General features: G+C 37.6%; 1 protein-coding gene across 1 annotated transcript; it reads right to left on the bottom strand.

Moving 5' to 3' along the window:
- Positions 1-1858: 1858 nt before the first annotated feature.
- Positions 1859-3906, bottom strand: LOC104232854 (bZIP transcription factor 53-like). The gene is made up of 2 exons (XM_009786131.2): positions 3776-3906; positions 1859-2856 (listed from the first exon to the last, which is right to left on the bottom strand). The coding sequence occupies exon 2, from the start codon at positions 2500-2502 to the stop codon at positions 2065-2067; it is 438 nt and encodes a 145-aa protein (XP_009784433.1). The 5' UTR covers positions 2503-2856; positions 3776-3906; the 3' UTR covers positions 1859-2064.
- Between the last annotated feature and the right edge of the window lie 21637 nt (positions 3907-25543).

The raw sequence follows: 25543 nt of genomic DNA, 5'->3' as shown, positions 1-25543 counted from the left end.
TTTAAATTTCCCTCTTTGATAAAGGGACATTGTCCCCTTTTGGAGGAGGAAAAGAGTTTTGATGGGTATATATACAATTCCACTTCTTCTAGCTATTAAAGAATTGAGAAGAAGGCAAGTCGCGCGCCGTTGTCGTCACTCGGCTCGGATTCGACTTCAGCTTCGAATTTGGTCAAATGATTTGATTGATTAATTTTTTGGACCAAAATTAGACCGTTTCTGTAATGGTAATTCAATTTTCCCATTATAATTTGAATTTTGCGGTTTGCATAAATGGTCGTTTTATAAAACAACCATTTTGAGTTGCAGTATGAAGAGTTGCAACTCCTCGGTATTACCTAACATTTTGGATATAAATACATGAACTCTCCCTCAGATTTTTCTGACGAAAATTCTGATTCTCCTTCTTCATTCGGCATTATTTTAAACATGAAGAAAGTAGTAAGTGTGATTTGCTACTAATCTTTGAGTTCGTTGGTCACTGGGGTTTGAAGTACCGCTACTGAGAGAAAATAATCTTAAACCTCAGGTACTAGGAGGGAATTAAGTTCCTTAAAAAAATACTGTGAATTCAATGGGCTCGAATTAATTCTGTTTTTCCACATTTGGTTTTACATTGTTTCTATTTTGAGTATATTTTCGAATACAGAATACTAACATTGTATTGGTTCCTTTTGCTAGAATTGTGGAAAAACTGGAAAAACTATTTCCCCATATATAGTATTGTAATAGTTCATTTTCAAGTGAAGAAAAAGATTACTTCTAACGAATTTAAAATTTTATTTTTTAAGCATAAAAGTGTGGAGCAATAGACCTTCGGAGGCAGGAAACGTGAGTACGATGGAAAGAAAAGAGTAACCCTTTTTTTCTCTTTTTGAATGGGGAAAAGGGAAAAGAGAAAATGATTTGTGTTTGGTCGTCAATATAATTTTAGATTATTTTTGAATTTTTATGAACGATTTGAGTGAAAATTTTGAAAATTAGTTTTTTAAAATTTTTAATTTTTTTGAAAAACTTCAAAATTTATCTTCAAAAGATATTTGAATTATGGCCAAACACTAATTTAAAAAAAAATTCGAAAAAAAAGTAAAAATATTCTTATATCCAAAAGAACTCAAAGAATAATGAACTCCTGTCCATAATGAATCAGGCTCCTATAAACTGATCGATGAATTACTTTAGATTAAAGTAACAACTTGTGCCTTGTAAAGTTTTTTCTTTTTATAAAGAAGAACCACTTATGATTAATGTTATTATATTGGTCACATCAAATCTAAATTTATGGCTAATCTTGAGGAGTTATTTGGCCACATTCAATAGAATGATTTTACAAAATATCAAAGATTCAGTGATTGATTGTGGCCAAAATTTCATACTACAGTACCTATGAAATAGTACATCAAATTTCCTGAAAATCAAAGAAATTCCATGACCACCTGAAAATCATCTCTTGTGATTGAAGAGAAATATACCTTTTTTGCCGCTCCCATTAATAATAACCGACAAAATATATATTTTTCGTGTATGTATATATATATTATACACTTTTTGGCTAGTAAAGATCACGATGCACTAAGCTCCCGCCATGCGCGAGAGGTAGGGCCGAACCACAAGTATCTATTGTACGTAGCCTTACCCTGCATTTCTGCAAGAGGATATTTTCACAGCTCGAACCTGTGACCTCTTGGTCACATGGCAACAACTTTACAAGTTACGCCAAGGCTCCCTTCCATCGGGGAGTGAATGCAATTAATTCTGGCCAGCCGACCAATTTTGTACTTTCCCAACAAGGGACTCTTTGCATTAAAGCATTGACATCCCAAAGATCAACACATCAAACACATGAAACAAGCAACACTTAGGACAAACAGATCCTACAATATCACAAAATAACAAAGAATTCCATAGTAACAAAACCATAAACTTAATAGTTAATATCAATAATAACCTAAGGCGACCGGACTAGTAAGAAACAAACGCTACACTATTGATAAGCAAAAGAAAATACCAGGGACATTTAATATGAATTTCTCTATTTCATACTCAAATCTTCATACCAGAATCTCAAAACAGCAACATATCAGAAGAAGCGTCGATAGGTTGAATAGGGCAAGGCAGCTGCCATGGCTCAAGCAAAGCATCGGGAATTTCAGAGAGTTCCACAGGAAATCCATTAGCATCAGCCCAAAATTGTGTGAGCGAGTTCAATGAATTCAAACGTTCAGTCAATTCAGCAATCTGAGCCCTCAGTACATTGTTCTCTGCATCCATGGCACGATAATTTCTCTCAACAGAATCAATCCTCTCGCGGCAGATACTGTTCTGTTTATGTAGCTGTGTTGTTTCACCCATCAACTCCCCCAGTCGCTGTTGCTTCCTCATCCGTGACCTACGAGCAGACTCACGATTGGATTCCATTCTCTTCCTTTTCCTTTCGTCAAACTTTGCATACTGCTGGTCTGCATCAGAAGCAGAACTCACCGCTTGCTGAGTGGAAGCCATGTCGATTTGATAGACAATCAATATGTGAAACAACGGGAAACTTTGTGTACTCTCTTTTTGTTAGATCAGAAAAAAATGGTAGTGTAGCTAAGAAAATCCTAAAATTAAATTGGACAGGGACAATGATGACGATGGCTAATTCATGAAATTACGTAGAACCAATAAAGAAAGACTACTGAGAAAGAGTGCAGAATACGAATACGACGCATCTGGATAGCGTATGTCATGAATAATTTTGAAACTAAGAATCAAACATGGAAATTCTTTAAGAAACCCCAATCAATCTTCCAGAATCAGTCAAGGCTCGATTAGATCCAAATCACAAGAGCGGGTGAAGGTATTAACAAAAAAGATCTGCAATCATACACAATAAACAATATCATTAAAACTACCAAAAAATAGATCAAAGGGCAAACCAAAGTCAATCATAACAAGAACCCAAATCAATAAACTAAGTTTCACACGAATTAATTGAGGTCGGCTTTATGAATCATCAGCTCTATTAAACTATCTTAGACTATCTTTACGTTGATGAACAACAACAACAAACCCAATATAATCCCACAAGTGGGGTCCGGGAAGGGTTTTGAGTACGCAGACCTTACCCCTACAATGAATGTAGAGAGGTTGTTTCCCGTAAACCCTCGGCACGAGATTGTCTTTATGTTGATGATTGACCTAAAAAATTACTTTGGATATAAGACATTCCTATACAAAGGAAAGGTAAAAGTACTAAAGCTCACATCTTTTCTTAATTATTGTTTAAAAATTTCTAATCTTTCAATCCTAACAAGAACCCAAATCAATAAACTAATTCTCACCCAAATTAATTGAGCTTCATCCTTATATTTATCAGCTCTATAAAACTATTTTAGACACCTTTATGTTTGATGACTAAAGTTCAAATCTTTTCTAATTTTAGGTTAAAAAGTTTAGATCTTTCAATCAATATATATAATAATAAGTATTCATTATTGGGTTCGAGATAAAATCCATCTGCTTTTTTGTCTCTAATTTTTTTAGATTAATTATCCATCTTCTCTTTATCAAGAATTATAAGGATAGAAAAAGAAACTGAAATCAAAGAACGACCCAGATATACAAAAAGGGATGCAGAGTTAATCTTAACAGAAATCGGAATTAAAACAAACAAATAGAAGAACTAAAAGCCGACAATAAAAATAATAAAACAACAAAAAAACAAAAAACAAAAATACAGAAATTAAAGAAACCAAAAAGGAAAAAAAAGAAGGTAAAGGAGAATGAGACATACCTTAGCAAAGGAGAAGAAGAAAAGGGTCGAAAGAATGTTATGAAGGGTGAGAAGAGGGGTTTATATAGGGGAAGTAGAAGAATTTTTTGAGAAAATTAAGGAAATTTTTTATTATTTTAAGGAAAGTTTTGTCATAGGTGTAATTTGGTTGGCTGTAGTGTGATGACAGCTAAACTGAGTTTAAAGTCTGAGGTAAGTTTCCTCTGTCTTTCCTTATTTGCTGCTAAATTCAAAATATTTCCAAATCTTTTAGTACCTAATCCACGTTTTTATTGTGCATGTAATAATCTTTTTTTTTTCTTTTTTTTACCATTTTCATGTGTTTGAGCTAATCTATCAAATTTAAGATTTATAATTAAAGATAAAAGGATCATATTTATTCCCTCGCAATCCTTGGTGGTGCTTGTAATATCTTCTTTATTTAAGTCTTGAAGATCTTATCCAATATTATTATAGAAAATAAATAATCAGATTTCTTTGTTAATCTTTGGCAAAATACCTTAAATCATCCCTAAATTTGGCTCAGATTATTAGTATCCTTCCTGAACTATGCCCGATCTTAATTACCCCCCTCAACTTGGTCGTTGAGGGTCATTACCCTCCTAAACGCTGATATGGCAAAAAGTGTGGGTGCACTCGCCTGCCACGTGGATTTTTCTGTCTATGTGACATTTTTTGAAAAATAATTTTTTTTACCCTTTTAAGAATATTACTTTTTTAGATAATTTTTTTTGAATAAAATTTATTATTTTTGGCCAAATAAAAATATTTAGCCTAAATAATGTAATTATATCCAAGTTTTATTTTAAATTGTATTAGAAAAAAATTTATCTAAAAAGTAATATTCTTAAAAAGGTAAAAAAATATTTTATTTTTCAAAAAAATATCACATAAACAGAAAAATCCACGTGGCAGGTGATTGCACCCACACTTTTTGTCACATCAACGTCTAGGGGGGGTAATGGCTCTCAAAAGGCCAAGTTGATGGAGTAATTAAGACTGGGCATAGTTCGGGAAGTATGCTAATAATCTGAGCCAAATTTAGAGGTGGTTCAAGGTATTTTGCCTTAATTTTTTGAAGATATGGTTTTTTAATAAGAAAAAGTTTCAAATACCTTCTTTTTGAATTTTGATTTGTAACAATAACTTGTCTTGTGATTTGCAATATTATAGTTTTTCCTTATTTTTATATTTTTGTAATAATTATTTTTTCTTATTTATCGATTATCACTAGTGTAAACAATTGCAGTCTGTCTAATTTGTCCATCATTATCCCCTTGTAATCAAAGTTTTTTTTTTTTTTTTTTGTAAGCAATGAATAATAACTGATTAACCTATGTAATTTATTGTCTTTTTCATGTCTTGTTTAGTAATAAAAATTTAAAATAAGACTTTTTGTGATTGACCTTTTGGTTAAACAAAATATTTCATAAATTGAGTGGTTCGATAAATTTGGGGGCCTAAAGCGCAAACTCTTATGAGGCCTTGTTGGAAGCTAATTTTTTACTAGCTTTTTGAGATGTGAAGTTATTCAAAAATATTATAATTATTTTTTTCTAATAAAAATATAGCTAAACCATATAATCAATCTTGAGACATGTTGATCTTATGTAATATTTTAATTTTAAAATAAATCTTACTGCTGAAACAACTGTTAGATGAACCGTTAACATTATTCCATGAAAAATCTACATGGTCATTTGGAAATGTAACATAATTGTTTGCAAAGATGACATGTACACCTACTAACTGGAAATTTGGGTCCCCAACAATTATGGGACTAAAACACCTACTTTAGCTACTTTGCCATAAACATGTAGTTTTTCATGATACTTACATAAAATTGAGTAAATTCTTTTAATAAAAAATAGTTTAATAATTTAAATGCAATAAAGTAAAAATTGAACAATAAGCTTTGAAATTAATTTATTCAGGACAAGGTGGGTGTGACTCCTATTAAGGACAAGATGTGAGAAGCGAAATTTAAATGATTAAGGAGGAGAAACATAGACACTCCGATAAGGATGTGTGAGAGGTTGACATTGGAGGGCTTAAGAAGAGGTAGAGGTAGGCCGAAGAAAAATTGGGGAGAGGTAATTAGGCAAGACATGGCGCAGCTACAACTGACTGAGGACATGACCCTTGATAACAAAGTGTCAAGGTCCAGAATTAGGGTACATAGTAGGTTAGATAGTCTAGATTGTTCATAGCGTAACGATATTATTAGTATGTACTCTTGCATTCTCTTGGTATTAAATTTTTATGACTACCTATCGTTGCTTGCATTTCTGTCATCTTACTATCTTGTGATATTTATGCTGCTTTTACATGGCTTCTCGGTGTTGTCCCTTCTTGTTTTTCTTTTCACTAATGTGGTATTTATGTTTTCCTAAGTCGAGGGTCTATTAGAAACAACTCTACATCTCCACAAGGTAAGGTAATGTTTGCGTACACACTATCCTCCCAGCCCCCAACATGTGTCATTATATTGGGTATGTTGTTGATGTTAATTCTATTACTATTTGCGATTTATAGATTGCAAATTGTGGGAAGGTTAAAGGACATCCAACGCAAAGCGGCCTTTGGTTCCCTTGTTTCATCGTGGCAAATCCCCCCTGTGAGCACGTGATTTTTGCCCTATATGAGAATCACTCCCAAAAACTCCAAAATAAAATAATTTTTCTTTGCGTGCGATTTTGAGAATTTTTGTGACATTTTTTGTATATTTATTTGTATTTTTGTCTGTGCATGTTTATTTGTTTAAATTGATAAAAATATAAAAAATATGTCGCATTTTCATTTAGTATTTATTTGAGTTTGTTTTACAAAATGAGAAAATCAAAAAAATAAAAAAAATAATAGCGTACATTGCATTTTTAGCATTTAACGTCTAAATTATGAGATTTTATCGTTAATTGCTATTTAAATGTGCGATATTAGTTATTTGGAATTAATTAGTATTTTTGATAAGTTAATTTAGTTTATAAGTTAATTTAGAATTTTTAGTTTTATTAATTAATAAGTGAAAGAAAAGAGAACAAAAATAGACGAAAATCGGATTGGGCCTCTTCTTCAATTTTGAACCACAGGCCCAAATATACCCAACCTTTCCCTACAACCCGGTCCATTTCAAACCGGATCGACCCAGTCCATAACCCAACACCCCTATTTCCCTATCTTTCAAAAAAACAAAACCCTAAAATTGTATTTTCTCTTTCACTGTTGAAAATACCATCTGCCACCTCCCCTTACCTTCACCTTCTTCTTCCCCCTCACGACCACACACACACACACAACCATGGCTTCTTCTTCTTCTTCGCATAGCTACACAGCCATGTCAAGCTCCACCATCATCTGACAACACTTCTTTTCGACCATGGTTGCCCAGTCGAGTTCGTCGTCGCCATTTTCTTCGAGCTCAAGCTCGAGCTTTAATGGCTGCTGCCTCTTCTTCTTTTTCATCGCACCCTCGAGCTCCATAGCCATCCCTGCTGCTTCATCACTGCATCGTCCCCAGTCCGCCATGGCTGCCTGAAACTTGCCGGAAAAATAAGCTCCAGCCCTCGTCTTCGTCCACAATGCCGCACTGCTGTTGCTGCTTCACCTTCTTCTTCTTCACTTCTTTTCCTTCACGCCCATTTCCATCTCCATCCACCAACAACCCAGCTCGAGCGTTCATGGCTGAACGTCCACCATGATAACCCAGCTGCCTCGACGACCTTCTGCTTCATCTTCTTCTTCGTCGTCTCCTTCAGTCGAACAACCCATCGTCAACACTACCCAGTCGACCCCCAGCTGCCTCGACGACCTTCTGCTTCACCCAGCTTTGACGGGCTGCCACTGCCTCGTTTTCAAACGATACCAAACGACCATCTTCTTTGATCGTCCGTTCGTGGTCGTCTTCGGTGTCGAGTTATTTTGGTGCGATAATTGTTTCTGGGCAGATTTGTTTTCGTTCAAGATCATCGTCGTTCCGATCCGGTTAGTTGGTTTAAGTTTCATTTCTGTCCGTAATTTGTTTGATATTTTTCGGATTTGAAATCAAATATGTTTGATATTAATTTCATGTTTATCGTTTTTTTATTTTTTAGTTTGTCTCATTTTTCTTGTTTTTTTTAGGAAGAATTGTTAGTTTAATTATAATGTTGTTAGATTTAAGTTGAAGTTCAATTAATTATTTCTTCAGTTTGTTTTTATTAATTTAAACGGATTTATTTTTAATATAGAGTGTTAATTAAATCGTTTGAATCCGTCATGTTTGTTGTTTAATATAGATTTAATTCGCATTCAAAATAATTTGTTTCGAATAAGTGTTTTAATCCAGTAATTTAATGAGAGTGTATGTTTTGGTTTTTAATTTTTTTGATTTAGTTTGAATCATACATCTTTGTTGTAATATTGTTGGATTTAATTTGAAGATCAATTGATTATTTGAGTTTAGTGATTTGAATCTGTTCATTTATTTTGTTTAAGTTTAATTTAAATTTGGGCTCAATAATTTGAATATACTTGTTTGTTATTGTTGTTGAATCTGAAAGTAGATTTGTTGTTTAAAGATTGTTCAATCAAAATAATTCCAGTTGTTTCTTTGTTGTTCATCATATAGTTTGAGTTTGTTCATAAAATCTGATTAGGAATTGGTTATAGCTGCTATATTTTGGTTAGAATTGATTAGTTGAACTTGTTATAGCTGACGGGGTAGATTGGTAAATTACAGTGTTTTCAGGGTCAAAATGGTAATTTCAGTAAGGTCAGAGGGGTATTTTTTGGAACTAAAATTCTGAACAATTATTTATTTTGAGTGCTCTGTCCATTAAGATTAAAATAATCAATAATGGGGGAACAAGATATAATGGGGAGGATAATGTACTTGTTTAATAAAAAGTGGGAAACAAGACATAGTGGGTTTGCGGGGCTCAAGAAAAGTTGTTTAAATAAATAATAATTGTATTTTTTATGTAGTAGTGGGTTTGGTAAGAGAAAGTGGTTGTTTTTATTATTTGATTAATTGATTAAAAGGTTTGGGTATGGGAGATAAATAAGATAGACTTGATCAGATTTTAGGAGGACAGAAAGAAAGAAGGAGAAGGAGAAGAAAGGGGGAGGAACTGGATATTGAAGAGAGAGAAAAATTCCGGAAATATCAAGACTTCCAAAAAATAAAATAAAATATTCTGGAAATTTAAAGAGAGAGTAGTATACACTTGATATACAATCTAAATATTCTGATATACGGATTCAGAAATTAAGGGTTAAACATTAACTAGTCTTTCAAATCTGAAAAGATTCCCTTTGCTTCTGTCCGTTGATTGTTGTTGGTGTTTCTGGATTTTTATCTTGATTTTAAAATCTGTCACTGGTTTCTCGTTGCTGGTTGTTACTGGTTGCTGGGTGTTGCTGTTGTTATATGCTACTGCATTTCTGCGGATCTTCCTTTTCTTCTGCTTCCAATATCAGGTACACAACTGACACGCTGGTTAATGTAAGCTAAAATGTGAAGCATGAATATGAAATGAAGAGTTGAAGTTCTGAAATTATCTTAATTATATTCTGAATTTTATTTGCATATATACATTATTTAGCTTACTCTAATTAGAATCATGTAGTTGTTTAATATATATAATGGAACATCTGACGGTAGCTTAGCGGACGACTGTCTATGTATTGCCCTAAAATAAATAAATGGTGTAGTAACTCTGTCTAGTTAATTCGTTATTGTTGGATGATTATCATGTCTCAAAAAGCATGTTAGCTGATTTAGACTATTCTTAAACATTCAACAGTTAGTTCATTAAACGAATAAATCATCTCGGAACTTGTAAGAATATTGTTTAGCTAAATACTATTGGTTAATTTCAGCATGTAAATGGTTTAGGATTAAAATTAGATTGGCAAGTTTTTTTTTTTTTTTTTAATTTGACAAACTGTGAGCATGCCTAGTATAATGTAACTAGGTAGTATCATGTGAATGAGATGGCCCGGGCCCAGTTCGTACCATACACATTGGGTCTGGGCCCGCATTGGCAACGGACTGCCCTGCTTGCATCATTTTCAGATTTTATGAATCATATTCGAAACCCAACTATAACAACTCAAGCATGTAAATAAATTAAGACCTTTTCTCTTTCATTTTGTAGAGACAAATTTAATAGAAAAAAATGTAGCCACTTTAGGATTGTCCTTTTAAAATAAATGAGATGAGCCTCGCCCAATAAAACACACAAATTGTGGGGCCCTCGATAAATGTTTAATTGAATACTTAGACATCAGGATGGACTGTTTAGTGAATTTTACTGCCTTCCCCAAAGATAATAACGCGTTAGACTCTTTAGGCACGATTTAATTAAATCACATTCTTAAATTCGGGTGCGCATCTATGTGACCCAAATCCAAATCTCAACGGAGTCGGAATGTATTAACAACCACGGGCGCATTGATTGTGACGTGGTTCGAAATGCATTTTCACGATGTTGCAATTCCATAAAATAAATAATAATAAAAGCGGTTTACACCTAATAAAAGCACACAAGTTATAACATGTATTAAAATCAGATATTTAGCCATTATAACAATTTAAGCGACCGTGCTAGAACCACGGGATTCGGGGGTGCCTAACACCTTCCCTCGGGTCAACAGAATTCCTTACTTAGAATTTCTGGTTCGCAGACTTCATTTGGAAAGTCGAATATTTTCCTCGAATTGGGATTCAAGATAAACCGGTGACTTGGGACACCAAAAGCCAAACCTTTCCCAAGTGGCGACTCTGAATTAAATAAATAATCCCATTTCGAATATTGTCACTTAAATTGGAAAAACTCCCTCACGCATTTATCCTTCGAGGTAGGTGCGCAAAAAGGAGGTGTGACAGCTCTGGCGACTCCGCTGGGGATAGAACCCAGAATCTCTGGTTCAGGGTTCAAGAATTCGAGCGTAGAATAATTGTTATATTTGGCTTTATTATTCTATCTTTATTACATGTTTGGACATAACGTGCTAAATGTTTCTTTTACCGCTTTGATATTATCTGAACTGTATGTAAACTGTGCCGAAACCCTTCTCTTCTTACCTCCGGGGAGGAGCTTGCTGGTCAAGACTCCCTATTCTGTTAGTGTCAATACCTTGAAATAAGAAAGAGGCCGGACAAGTTACAAAGCCGAACGATCTCGCAGGTCCCCGGTACGTAGCCCCCTCCTCGACTCGAGTTGTCCGCTCGGGTACACAGTCTAGAACAAGTACCCAGGTTATGAACCTAGAATAACTTGACTTCATGCCGGATCCCTAGTAGGAACGTTTATTTGCATCATGTTGCATATGACTTAGGGGACTCAACACAAGGATTGGGTCCGTCTAGGACAAGCAACCTGAAATGAAAAGACTATCCTACTGCATCCTATTTGTTTTGCGCATTTATTTGTTTCAGATCTGCATGCTGACCGGTTTTTGAAATCAAGAATTTTTTGAAAAAAATTGTGAAAAAGAGGAAAAGAAAAATAGTAGTGTAGGGAGATAACTATTTATTTTTAGAAAAATAAAACCAATGTCCAAGTAGTGTCAAAATCCTGCCGAAATTGAAAACAATGTCTTTTTAGTTTGATTTATTTGAAAAAAAAAACAAATATATATAATACAAAAATATTTCCTTTTAATCGCTCTCAAAATCAAAAAAAAAATAGTTGTTTAAAAAAAAATTTAAAAAAAAGAAATTCAAAATTCAAAAATATTTTTTTTTTCTTTTTTTTTCTTTTTAGTATCTCTTTCATAAATTTAGACTAATAGTCCAAAATATTTCCTTAGAAGATTTTTCGAAATTTCAAAAAAAAGAGGGGAAAAAGAAGTTAAAATTCAAAAAAAAAAATATTTATATATTTCTTTAGTCGTCGTTTCTTTTCAAAAATAATTAAAAAAAACAATAAAAAAAAACAAATCGAAATCAAAAAAATATTTCCTTTTTTTTCTTTGTAGGTATTTTATTCAAGAAAAAAGAGTTAGTTTATTTCCTTTATTCCTGATTCCCGAACTACGCCGGTTTGATTCTCACAGGGTGTGAGATACGTAGGCAACCCTCATTGGGTCCAACCTCCCCTTTTTCAGAAATAGCCCAAAATGTCAGAATTTTAATAAATGAGTCGGGTGATGTCGTTTTTGTCAAGAATAGCCGAATGTTCCCGAAAGGGACACCGGAAGGCTGACTTTTCATAAACAACCATTTTGGTCATTTTGAATTTTGACCAAATTGCCCAATAGCCTTAAGATCCTCGTCCACGAGGCTCTGTGAGGCCGTGTTCCCAATGGCGGGCCACTATTATGAAAAAAAGAGAGTCATAAATAAATCAAGTGATGCTGTTTTTGTCAAAAATAGCCAAATGTTTCCAAAAGGGACGGCGAAAGGCTGACTTGGCATAAACAGCCGCTTTCGATTATTCTTTAGAATTTGGATCGATTGACCCTCACAGCCTTAAAATCTTCATCTCCGAAGTGCTGAAAGGCCGTGTTCGAAAATCGAATCTCTCTTTTCTAAAATAGTCAAATCATTTTCGAGTCAAATCATTTTTGCTTAAATCACCTTAATAAATGTGCAGGATGAGCACAACGCAAAATGAACACTTTTCGATAATGACTAAAATCCCTGTCAAGTTGCGGCTATGGTGGGATGATCTACGTGGTGAAGGGAAAGATGAGGTCAAGAAATATCTGAAAGGTCTCACAGGTTTATTGGAAATCCAGCCTCGGGGAGATATCATAAGAGCTTTGGTCACCTACTGGGACCCAACACACAATGTCTTCCACTTCTCCGATTTTGAACTCACCCCGACTCTGGAGGAAATAGCCGGGTACATCGGAAATGCTGAAGTTCCATTAAGGCAAAAATACCTGGTTGCCCCGAGAGCTGTCACTGTGCATCGTTTTCTAGATTCATTAAAGATACCCAGGACGGTCTATAACCCAGATTTGGCCGCAGGTTTCTGTAATCCACGCTTCATATACGACAAATATGGTCATGTAGGAGGATTCAACGACCCGGGTAACAAGTTATGCAGCAAAGGCAACCGTCAGAAGTAGGATGAGCATAGACGTGTGGCTTTCATGATAACATTTTTGGGCCTTTTGGTGTTTCCGAGGAAAGACGGAAATATTGATCTGAAAATATCCGGGGTCATCAGTACCTTGCTCACTCAAAAGAAAATCATTCTCGCGCCTATGGTAGTATCTGATATCTTTCGAGCTCTCACGGCCTGCAAAGCCAGGGGGAATTTCTTCGAGGGGTGTAATTTACTGCTACAAATATGGATGACTGAACATCTCTGCCATCGTTCCGAGCTTTTGAGTCATGGTTCCTCAAAGAAAACTTGCATAGAAGAGTTTTACATAAGAACCAAGGAGGTCAGTCTACCCGATGGAGTTACGGCATAGACGTCATTCTTTCAGACTCTTACTACCAGCCAAATACAGTGGACACTGGGATGGTTGCCTGTTGATGAGGTCATGTATATGCCGGCGGCTAGAACAGACTTTCTATTGATGGGACTTAAGAGCATTCAGCCTTATGCGCCCTATCAAGTTTTGAGACAACTCGGGAGATGCCAGATAGTGCCACATCAGGAAGATCTTAGTGCTCAAGCAATTGAGATTAGCCCTGACGGACAATTTCCTGAAAGAAAAGTCCGCCAAATCTGGAATGAATGCCAATGTTTGAAAGCAGATACTTGTGTGCACGATCGGGCCAAAAAAGAAGTAGCACCAGGGTACTTTGCGTGGTACAAAAGAGAATTTTAACACGAAAGGCTGGCTAAAAGACCCCATATCCTGAATTTTGCCGAGTCATCACAAAAGCAATGGGATTGGTTAGCAAAAGAAAAAGGCTATCGTGCTGAAACCAACAAATTGAAACGACAAATTGAAGGTCTAAAATATGAGCACAACATGCAAGTTGCTACTGATCTGGGAGAAAAGAACAGGTTGACCCAGGAAAACGAGACTCTCAGGGCCCAAATCCAGCAGATAAGGATAGCTGTTGTTAACCAACAAAGGAGCCGGTCGGATGAGCGACTGATAAAAGGTTTAAAAATGGAAATTGGTGAGTGCCGAAGTGAGTCGGAAAATCTTGAGAATACCATAGCAGGACTCGAGGCACACTGGGCAAAAGGAACAGAAGAGCGTAACCGGTACCTGCAGTAGTTGAAAAGGGATCACAAACAAACCATTGCCAATTTGAAGAGAAAGGTGGTCACTCTTGAGGACAGAGCAGCTGAGCAGGCCCGAACCTTTGAAGCTGAAAATAGACGTTGCTACGATTTACTGGCCCAGATGGAAGTAGAAATTCAGAAGTGGCAAAATCAACATCTCCAGGATTCTCGGGTTATGAAGGCCCGTAATGATTAAATAAAGAGCATACTCATAGAAAAGAGGCAAACCAGGGATAAGATTAAGACCATTGCCCATACCATCATTAGGAGGTGTCTACGATGCGAAGATATGACCCGCATTACCTTTTTCTCGGCAGTGTTGATTTATGTCAAGCAGACCATGTATGAGCTGGAACAACTTGAAAGGGACCTCACACCTAAGCCCGCGGCGAGGCCGAACGATGCCCCACGGGCGCCAATTCTTAAAACTTTAATGTATTTATAGGCCGAGTCTGTATTTCCCGTCTTGGCGTCTTTTGTTTGTCTTCTCGCATCGGGATGTATCAGTAGTTGTTGAGTTTGTATTTATTTCAAGTGTATTATTCTCCTTTTTTCAAAAATGTTTAGTTTGTAATGGATTGTTTTGATAATAAAAAGTGTTTCTTTATTGTTTGTCTTGAACTACGCAAGATCTGATTCACGCGGCATCGTGATACGTAGGCAATCCTCATCGGATCCGGTCACGTTTTTAACTTCAAATAAAACAAATAAAAAAAAATAAGAAAATATAAATAAAAGGGAGCCAAAATGACGCATGCCATCAGTGCAAACATGTAGAAACTCACTTAACTGTATAGGTGCATCACACCCCAACGTGAGATTACCTGTCTATTATTTGTTTCAAACTAACCGTTTGCTTGCTGCTAAGTTCAGGTTTTTAGAAAGGTGGTTTGGTTTGGTGGAGGTCTGTCCTCACATTCGTACTTTACGAGGTCGAAAGGAAGTGTTCAGCTGCCCGTCACTAAGTCGAGAGGAAGTATTCACACTTACTTCACGAGATCAAAGGGAAGTGTAGAGATGTCTTCAGAAATTCCTTTGCCGACAATTCCTGTCTCCGAAGAGAGTTCAATCTCGGCCATCCCAACTTCCGAATCAACAATTGCTGAAGAAAACAGAATCTTGCGGCTTCGCATGTTGGAAATGTTGGATGACTGGAACAATGGAAAAGGGCCGCCGAGTGTAATCCCTGGATTCCCTGAGTTGTTCTCTAGGACAAGTGGGACTTCCAACGTCCCCATAAGTTATCCAACTACCCCATTCGGGTACCCTGCCATTTTAGCCCACTCTGCTGGATCACCCTCTGATTCGTATCCCCGGATGTCAACGACAGATGTGGCTACAAATATATTCACTGCACCGCCCTGTCCAATAGTGGCACAACCTGCTACACACAGGCCTAATTTTAACTCTTCCTCATTCACATTTCAAGCACCATCCTTCTCGCTGAAACCAACTCGGTTTACCACCAGCACTCACCCTCAGCAGTCTCAATATGAGCTTACGCCTGGGCAAGACCAAAATCCCAAAGCTCTTGAACAAGATGAAATGGCAAAAAGAATGAGAAGCCTCGAGCAGAGTTTAAAAAATATGCAAGGTTTAAGTGGGCAGAAGAGTGTTTCCTATACTGATCTATGCATGTTCCCTCACATGCACCTGCCCATAGGGTTCAAAACACCGAAGTTTGAGAAATATGATGGGCATGGCGATCCCATTGCTCACCTCAAAAAGTATTGTAACCAATTGCGTGGGGCTGGCGGCAAAGAAGAATTGTTGATGACATACTTCGGAGAAAGCTTGGTGGGCATAGCCTCAGAATGGTACATGGATCGGACATATCTTGATGGCACATTTGGGACGATCTGGCCAGAGATTTTGTAAGGCAGTTCCAGTATAATATTGACATCGCGCCAGACAGGAATTATTTGTCAAACTTGAAGAAGAAACCCTCAGAAAGCTTCAGAGAATACGTTATTAAATGGCGCGAGCAGGCATCAAGGGTAAAACCTCCCATGGATGAAATAGAAATGGTCACTACTTTCCTCCAAGATCAAGAATTAGATTACTTCCAAAACATGATGTCGGCCATGGGAAAACCTTTCGCAGAAGCGATTAAGATCGGGGAAATGGTAGAAAATGGGCTAAAAACAGGTCGAATTCTAAGCCAATCTACTATCAGAGCTACCTCCCAAGCCATTCAGGGTGGGTCTAGAGGAATAGCAAAAGGAAAGAAAAGGGAAGAAACATTCATGGCAGCGTCGGGTACAAGGAGAAACTATACTCCCAGATCCTTTTTCTCAGAGAGGACCCCGCAGCATTATTACCCTCACCAAAATTTGGCCTATACTCCTCAGCCATACTCAGTTATGAATACTCAGCCTTATGTCCGACCACAACAACAAGCCAACAAGAATCAAGCTCCACCTCCCAGAAATCAGCCTCCCTACCGACACCACTATAATCCACAACTACCCCAGAATAACTTCCGTCCTCAAGAACCACCCAGAAGACAAACTTTCACACCCATTGGTGAACCGTATTCTACCCTATTCCCAAAACTGGTCCAGATGGGTTTCCTGCAACCAGTCCCTCAGACAAGGCAAAATCCAACATCACCTGCTTACAGAGCCGGTGTCAGGTGTGCTTATTATTCGGGAGTAGAAGGGCATGATACCAACGATTGTTGGACTTTAAAAAGGGCGGTAGAGAACTTAATAGAACAGGGAAAGATAGTATTAAGGGATGAGGAGGTCCCAAATGTGACCAACAATCCGTTGCCCGCTCATAATAATAGGCCATTGATTGGGATGATCTGTGAGGACAAGGAGTTCGATGCTGCCTTGAAAGCTATAATCGCCATTGTCGATGCAGAGAGAATGCCTAAAGCAGCCCCGAAGCAAGGGAAAGGGAAAAAAAAAGACTAATGCTGTCAAGGATGAGCTCGAAAAGAAGGCTGAGACAAAGACGGAGACGATGTTGCCTTCGAAGAATGAAGTTCTCTACATTCCACGAGGTCAATCAGAGAAGCCACAAATTTTCGAAATAAAAAAGGGAATACCGATGTACGTGGCGAAAGGGGCCTATGTGGTTCGGGGGACGATTAAACCACCTCGGCTGAATGAGCCAGTGGTTATCGGACACGTGCCACAGAAGCCAATAACGGACCCGTCTACGGTACCGTGGAATGATCAATAAACATTAGTTACGTACAAAGGCAAAGAAATCACGGGGGAACTTCCAGAAAATACTTCTGCTGGAAGATATTGAGACATTCCAGAAGTGAACAATGCCACACGAAAGCGCTTCCCACCCAAGAATCCTGTAAGTGCTGAAGAAGCAAAGGCTTTCTTCCAGAAAATGAATATGCTTGACTATGAAGTGTTGGATCAGTTGCGCAAATACACTGAACAAGTGTCTATGCTATCTTTGCTAATGAGGTCCGCCGAGCATCAGAAGATCCTGCTCAAAACTTTGAATGAAGTGTATGTGCCGGTTGAGACTTCAGTTGAACAACTTGAACGAATGACGAAAAGGTTCTTTGCAGTTAATCAAGTTTCTTTTAGCAAGAACGATTTGTCTCCGGAGGGAGCAGCTCACAACAAGGCTTTACATCTGACAGTCAAGTGTGAAGACTACTACGTCACGCGAGTAATGTTGGATGGGGGTTCGGGTGTTGACATTTGTCCGCTTTCTACGCTGCAAAGAATGGAAATTGGGACCAGAAGGATTCGCCCCAATAATGTCTGTGTAAGAGCTTTTGATGGCATCAAGAGGGACACCCTCGTAGAAATAGACTTAATATTGACTATCGGGCCGGTGGAGTTCGAAGTAACTTTCCAGGTACTGGATATGGACACATCTTACAACTTTCTCCTCGGAAGGCCTTGGATTCATGCTGCATGGGGCTGTACCCTCCACTCTCCACCAAATGGTGAAGTTTGAATATGAAGATCGGGAAATTGTGGTCCACGGAGAAGACGAACAGTCTATTTATTGGGACCCATCCATCCCATATCTTGAAGCAAGAGAAGGGAGTGAGCACACAGTTTATCAGGCTTTTGAAGTTGTGCTGGCAGAGCAGTATGAAGAAGGGAGCCCTTGTCCCCAACCTTTCTTGTCCAATGCTTCGATCATGGTTGCTAAAGAAATGATCCGACAGGGATTCAAACCAGGAAAAGGGCTTGGAAGAACGCTGCAAGGAATAACTGAACCTATCACCTTGCCTTCCACTAAGAAACTCTTTGGGGTAGGCTTCCAACCGACTCCAAAAGATGAAGATTGGGCAAAGAATAGAAAAAATGAGGGGTGGAGTTTGCCTCGACCATTGCCACATTTGTACGAAACTTTTGTCAGACCAAAGTACATCGAACAAGAAGGTGACGAGGCCTTTACGACCGAAGAGATTGAAGAAATATGTGGGGCAATGAGAGAAATGCTTTATGAAACTCACATGGTTAAGCTGGGAGAAGGCACAAGCACCTGAGGTGCTATACATGGGGCCAAATGCTAAGCTTCAAAATTGGGAGGCTACACCGTTCCCAGTCAGGCAGGAGTCCGGGTAGACTTGTCCTGCCACCTTTCATGCATCACGAGTTATCCCAGGGTGTAACTCGGATGTTTTTCTTTAGTTTCCTATTTTAATTTCCTGAAATATAAACCCTGTTATCTTCCCAATTCCAAGGAATAAAATCAGTATTTCATCATTTTTCTTTATTTCTTTCTGATTTTTGCTATTTTTCTTTTATCTTTTCCTTTCAGTTATAATAATGCGGCTTTAAATAATATGACATGCTTGCGGACTTCACGCCCAAATCCAAACGAGCTGCTTAACTGTGAAATAATGAACCAAGAACCGGAATATGACGAAGAAGAGGCTTTTAGGGAAATAAATCGAGAATTGGAATACTTTGAGAATAAACCTAAGCCGAATTTGAATGACACCGAACCGGTTAATTTGGGAACTCTTGAAGAAATCCGAGAAACCAAAATAAGCATTCACACATATGGGACAACGCGAGATGCAATAATTCAACTCCTCTTTGAATTTAAAGATGTGTTTGCTTGGTCATACGATGACATTCCAGGATTAGGTGTTGATCTAGTGGTGCATAAATTGCCAATTTACCCTGATTGTCCTCCAGTTCAACAGAAGTAGAGGAAGTTCAAGACTGATATCAGCGATAAGATCAAAAAAGAAATCACAAAGCAGTTGAAAACAGGTGTTATTCGGGTAGTCCAATATACTAGGGGTGGGCATAAAATCCGAAAAACCGAATTCCGAACCGAACCAAATTAATTTGGTATTTCGGTTTCGGTTTTTTCGGTATTTCGGTCTAATTCGGTACTTGAATTTCGGTATTTCGGTTCGGTTTTCGATTTTATAATTGAATTATTTTGGTAAACCGAAATACCGAAATTTGGTAATATTAATACAGCCCAAAGCCCCAAAGCCCCAAACCCAATTACCTATTTTATTTGACTTTGGGCCACAACCCACACGCCCACACCCAGGCCCAGCTGCGCCCCAAACCCAATTCTACCTTAGACGATTAACCAACACTCAACAGTCCAACACTCAGAGTCTCAGACTCAATTAATACACTTGGGGTCTAGGGCTGGGAGTCGGAGATATCATCGAGAATTCGAGATCGAGATAGGGTATTAGGGTTTGCTTACTGCTTCAGCCTTCGGTGCTTAGGAGATATCATCGAGAACGAGAAGAAGAAGACGAGAATCGACTGCGACTCTAGGATATCAGTCTGCGAGTTGAGTTACGACCAGTCGACATTCGAGCTCGAGTCTCATCTCATCTTCACCGGTTAACTTCACTACTTTTGTAAGTTTTGTAAGTCTCATCTAATTTTCATGATCTCATCCCAGTACTCGACTACTCTGTGAGGTTTTTTTTGAGATTTAAATTCTGATTTTCTGCATCAAACTATTTTAGGGTTATAGGCGGTAATTTCCAGCTCGATTCGATTCCGGGCAAACGAAGTGTCGAAGACGCTGCTGTCCTGTTCCAGTCTTCCAAGCTCGATTCAATTTCAATTTCAAAGGTATGTTTCGCTTTCTTTTGGTTGTATTGCTGATTGAATGAACTGATGTTCCGAGCTTTTCCCTTTAGTAGGAAAATATCATCTGTATCACGTTCATACTCTTTCTTTTGGTTGTATTACCTTGTTTAGGTCTGATTTTTTGAACTTTACCATATCATATTCATATGAGCAACTAACAATAGCGGACTCCTCTCTTTGAAAATCATGAAATACAGTATCTTCTAGTATGTTGGCTTCTAGAATTTCAAGAAAAGATTTAGTCACTCTCTTATTCTTTAACCCAGGATCATTTGTTGATCAATAGAGTCATTGAAACCTTCAACTTTTTTTGACTTTTGGCTATGAACTACTTGAACTACTGGGAATTTATGTTTGTATTTGTTTAATTTTGTAAGGTAGCAAGGTACTTAATTTGTTGATTGTTATTGATAGCAATGTAGTTATTAGTTAATTTGTTGATTGTTAATTTATGTTTATATTTGTTTAATTTTGTATAGATGGAAGATACAAGTAAAGTAAGTGATGTTGGTTCTACTGAAAGTTTACCTATTACGGTAGATAGTAACACCAACACCATTGATACTCAAGATTCCAAGAAAAGGAAAGCAATGCAACCTAGGTCTGACGTTTGGAACCATTTTGATAAATTTGAGGTTAATGGGGTTGGGAAAGCACGGTGTCGATATTGTAAACAAGCTTATGCTGCTAATTCATCTAAGAATGGAACAACAGGATTGAAGAATCATTTGCTTAGATGCAAAGAATACCCACTTAAAATTGCAGAAGATAATAGTCAAACAAAGATAAATTTTCAATCTTGCCAAAATGATGAAGGATCAATTTGGAAATTTGATCAAAAAGTGGTTAGGAGGGCCTTAATTGAGATGATAGTTATTGATGAACTACCATTTAGCTTTGTAGAAAATGAAGGCTTTAAAAAGTTTATGAGAAAAACTCAACCACTATTTCGTATTCCTTCTCGTAGAACAATAACAAGGAACTGTTATGAAGTTTACGGTGAATTGAGGCAAAATCTAAAAAGTTCTTTTAGAGAAGCACAACCAAAAATTTGCCTAACAACAGACACTTGGACTTCATTACAAAGAATAAATTATATGTGTTTGACAGCCCACTTCATTGATAGGGATTAGAAGTTGCATAAAAGAATACTTAATTTTTGACCTATCACTAGTCATAAGGGTGAAGAGATGGTTAAAGCTATTAGGGATTGTTTGCTTGAATGGAAATTAGACAAGGTTTTCAATATTACTGTGGACAATGCTTCTTCAAATGATGTAACTGTCAAAGAATTGTCTAAACAGTTAGATATGTGGAAAACTAATATGATGAGTGGTAAACATCTTCATGTGAGATGCATGGCTCATATACTAAATCTAATTGTGCAAGATGGTTTGAAAGAACTTGATGCTTCTGTGACACGTGTTAGAAATATTGTGAGGTATGTGAGATCTTCGCCTGTAAGGACCTTAAAGTTTAAACAGTGTTATGCACATGTAAAGGTAAAATGTACCAAAACGTTGTGTTTGGATGTTCCTACCAGGTGGAATTCCACATATTTGATGTTAGATACAGCACAACAATTTGAAAAAGCCTTTAACAAGTTGCATCTTTTTGATGATGGATTTTCTGCATATCAATGTTCTCATCTTTGTGAAGATGGTGGTAATGCAGGTCCTCTTGAATCTGATGATTGGGTGAATGTGAGGAATGTGATAGAGTTTCTTGCAAGATTTCACGAGCTAACTAAAAAAGTTTCAGGTTCACGTTATGTCACTTGTAATTCTCATTTTGAGGATGTATCTGAACTTTATTGTCATTTGAAAATGTGTTTAGCTAGTGAGGATGGGCATTTGAGAAAAATGGCTGAGCAAATGCAAGAAAAGTTCAAGAAGTATTGGGGTGAGCCTGAAAAGATGAATAAAATGATTTTTATTGCTTCCGTCTTGGATCCACGTAACAAATTTGAATATGTTGAGGGAGCACTTGAAGAACTTTTTGGGGAGGAAAAAGGGAAGAAAATAAATGCTGAGGTGTATGCTTATATGAATTCTTTGTTTGGAGAGTATCTAAAAAAGTATTCAACCTAATCTTGTCCTCAGTCTCCATCTAGTTCTACTTCATCTAACAACACATCTAATACACCTAGTGGGAGTGTTATAAGTGCATCAAAAATTAGGACTAAGCTTAGCTTAAAGAAACAAAAGGAAGACAATGGAAGTGGGGGTGCTAAATCGGAGTTGGATAAATACATTAGTGAAGAACAAGAGCCTTTTAGTGAAGAATTTGATATCTTGAGTTGGTGGAAAACACATGCTCCTAGATTTCCTATTCTTTCGGAGTTGGCTCGTGATGTGTTGGCAATTCCAATTTCTAGTGTGGCGTCGGAATGCGCGTTTAGCACTGGTGGCCATATTCTTGATTCATTTAGGAGTTCATTGACTACTAAATGTGTGCAAGCTCTTATTTGTGTTCAAGATTGGATTAGAGAAGAGAAGAATCCTATTAGTGTTGAAGAAGGCTTGAAGTATCTTGAGGAACTCGAGCTTGGTAAGCTTTAATATTTTGTGTGTATTTTAATTCAAAATAATATATCATGCCTTTTCATTTGTATGACATATTTGGTCGTATTATCTTTAGATATGGAAAATAATGGAAGCACTACTAGCATTGTTTGATGTATAGTTGCAACTTGCATCTTGAGTGGTAAGTTTAATACTCTATTTGTTTGGTGATAATGATATACTTAATAGTTTGTAGTTTTGTTTTATTATCATCAAACTATAATATTCTAACATATGATTTATATTTTTTTTAGGTTCAAGTTCAAGTGCAATCATGCCCCGTGCTACTGCTCAACGCTCCGATATTTAGGAATACTTTGTGGTGAAAGAAGATAATGGAGAAGTTCGCAAGTTTGATTGCCAGATGTGGCGTGCAAGTTTGCATCTGCAGTTGCCAGATTGTGAAGTTGTTGTCTGCAGACTGCAGTTTGGACTGCAGTTTAGCATCTGCAGACTGCAGTTGTGCAAGTTAGCATCTGCAGTTTAACTGTTTAACAGTTTAAGTGTTCAGCTGTCATGTGTTTAAGTTTGGACTGTGTTTTTAACTTTTTATTGCACTGTGAGTGTTAAGTGTTAACTATTAAGTTGATTGCCAGATCTAGCGTGCAAGTTTGCATCTGCAGTTGCCAGATTGTGAAGTTGTTGTCTGCAGAATAATATGTTATTCTTGTTTCAGGCTTTCAGCCATGAGCCATGTGCAGTTGTGCACATTGTGCAGTTGTGCAAAGTGCAAACATTTTAGAATTTCGATTGTGCAAACACTGCATTTGTTGGACTGTATTTTTATTGCACTGGGTTAATGGGTTTAGCATCTGCAGACTGCAGTTGTGCAAGTTAGCATCTGTAGTTTAACTGTTTAACATTTTAAGTGTTCAGCTGCCATGTGTTTAAGTTTGGACTGTGTTTTTATTGCACTGTGAGTGTTAAGTGTTAACTATTAAGTTGATTGCCAGATCTGGCGTGCAAGTTTGCATCTGCAGTTGCCAGATTGTGAAGTTGTTGTCTGCAGAATAATATGTTATTCTTGTTTCAGGCTTTCAGCCATGAGCCATGTGCAGTTGTGCAGTTGTGCACATTGTGCAGTTGTGCAAAGTGCAAACACTTTAGAATTTCGATTGTGAAAACTGAAAACACTGCATTTGTGATTCCTCTTCCAATTGTGCATGACTGCATGTGCAGTTGTGCACTGTTAGGTTAGGCGTTAGCATTTAGCAATTTAGCATTGATTATTCATTGATTGTTAAACCGAAATCGTACGAACCAAAATAGTAAATACCGAACCGTACCGAAATATTTTGGTATGGTATTTGGTATACACAATTGATACACCGAATACCGAAATACCGAACCGAAATTCTTACATACCGAACCGAAATACCGAATGCCCACCCCTACAGTATACTATGTGGTTGGCTAATGTAGTTCCGGTACCGAAGAAAGATGGGAAAACTCGGGTGTGTGTGGATTATCGAGATTTGAATAGGGCAAGTCCCAAAGACAATTTCCTGTTGCCCAACATCCACATCCTTGTTGATAACTGTGCCAAACATGAGATACAGTCTTTCGTAGATTGTTACGCTGGATATCATCAGGTGTTGATGGATGAAGAATATGCCGAGAAAACTGCCTTCACTACACCTTGGGGTACTTACTATTATCGGGTTATGCCATTTGGTTTAAAGAATGCCGGGGCAACTTACATGAGAGCCATGACTGCCATTTTTCATTATATGATGCATCGAGAGATAGAGGTGTATGTAGACGACGTGATAGTCAAGTCCAGGACTCAGGACGATCATGTTCGAGACTTGAGGAAATTCTTTGAGAGGCTGAGAAAGTACGACCTGAAGCTGAATCCGGCTAAGTGCGCCTTCGGAGTCCCATCGGGCAAGCTTCTGTGTTTCATAGTAAGCAGGAGAGGTATCGAGTTAGATCCAACAAAGATAAAGTCTATCCGAGATCTGCCTCCTCCAAGAACGAAGAAAGACGTGATGAGTCTATTGGGCAGGTTAAACTAAATCAGTCGATTCATTGCCCAACTGACTAGCACGTGTGAGCCCATATTCAAGCTATTGAGGAAGGGTGCAGCAATCAAATGGACGGTTGAGTGTCAAGAGGCTTTTGACAAGATCAAAGCATATCTTTCAAATCCTCCAGTTTTGGTCCCGCCAAAGCCAGAGAGACCCCTGTTCTTGTATCTAACGGTCTTGGAAAATTCTTTCGGTTGTGTCCTCGGACAACATGACATAACTGGAAAGAAAGAGCAGGCGATCTATTATTTAAGCAAGAAGTTCACCAGCTATGAGGCAAAATACACTTTGTTGGAAAGAACGTGTTGTGCTTTGACGTGGGTCGCTCAAAAATTGAGACATTATCTCCAAGTTCATACTACTTACCTCATAACCAGGTTGGATCCTTTGAAGTACATATTCCAGAAACCAATGCCTACTGGGAGACTAGCAAAGTGGTAAATCTTGCTTACTGAATTCGACATAGTCTATGTCACTCGCACGGCAATGAAAGCCCAGGCGTTAGCGGATCATTTGACCGAGAACCCGATTGATGATGAGTACCAACCGTTGAGTACTTATTTTCCAGATGAAGAGATAAACACCATAGGAGTAGTCTCGGAAGACGCTCATGCTTGGAAGATGTTCTTTGATGGGGCTGTAAATGCCAAAGGTGTAGGAATTGGGGCAATCTTGATCTCACCCACTGGTCAACACTATCCGGCCACAGCTAAGCTTCGTTTCTTTTACACGAACAATACAGCTGAATATGAAGCCTGCATCATGGGCATGAATATGGCGATCGATCAAGATGTTGAAGATTTGTTGATTATGGGGGATTCTGATCTAATTATCCGACAAGCCCAGGGTGAATGGGAAACTCGAGATGTCAAGCTTATTCCTTACCGGCAGCACGTGGAGGATCTTAGCAAGCGATTCA

The sequence above is a fragment of the Nicotiana sylvestris genome, chromosome 2 (assembly GCF_000393655.2).
Source record: "Nicotiana sylvestris chromosome 2, ASM39365v2, whole genome shotgun sequence".
In the NCBI taxonomy this organism is placed as follows: domain Eukaryota; kingdom Viridiplantae; phylum Streptophyta; class Magnoliopsida; order Solanales; family Solanaceae; genus Nicotiana; species Nicotiana sylvestris.
Note: the sequence above shows the minus strand (reverse complement) of the source record. Positions and strands in the feature narration are given on the sequence as shown.

Coding starts and splice junctions, on each gene's coding strand:
- LOC104232854 (XM_009786131.2), bottom strand. CDS start 2,502: ATGGCTTCCACTCAGCAAGCGGTGAGTTCTGCTTCTGATGCAGACCAG.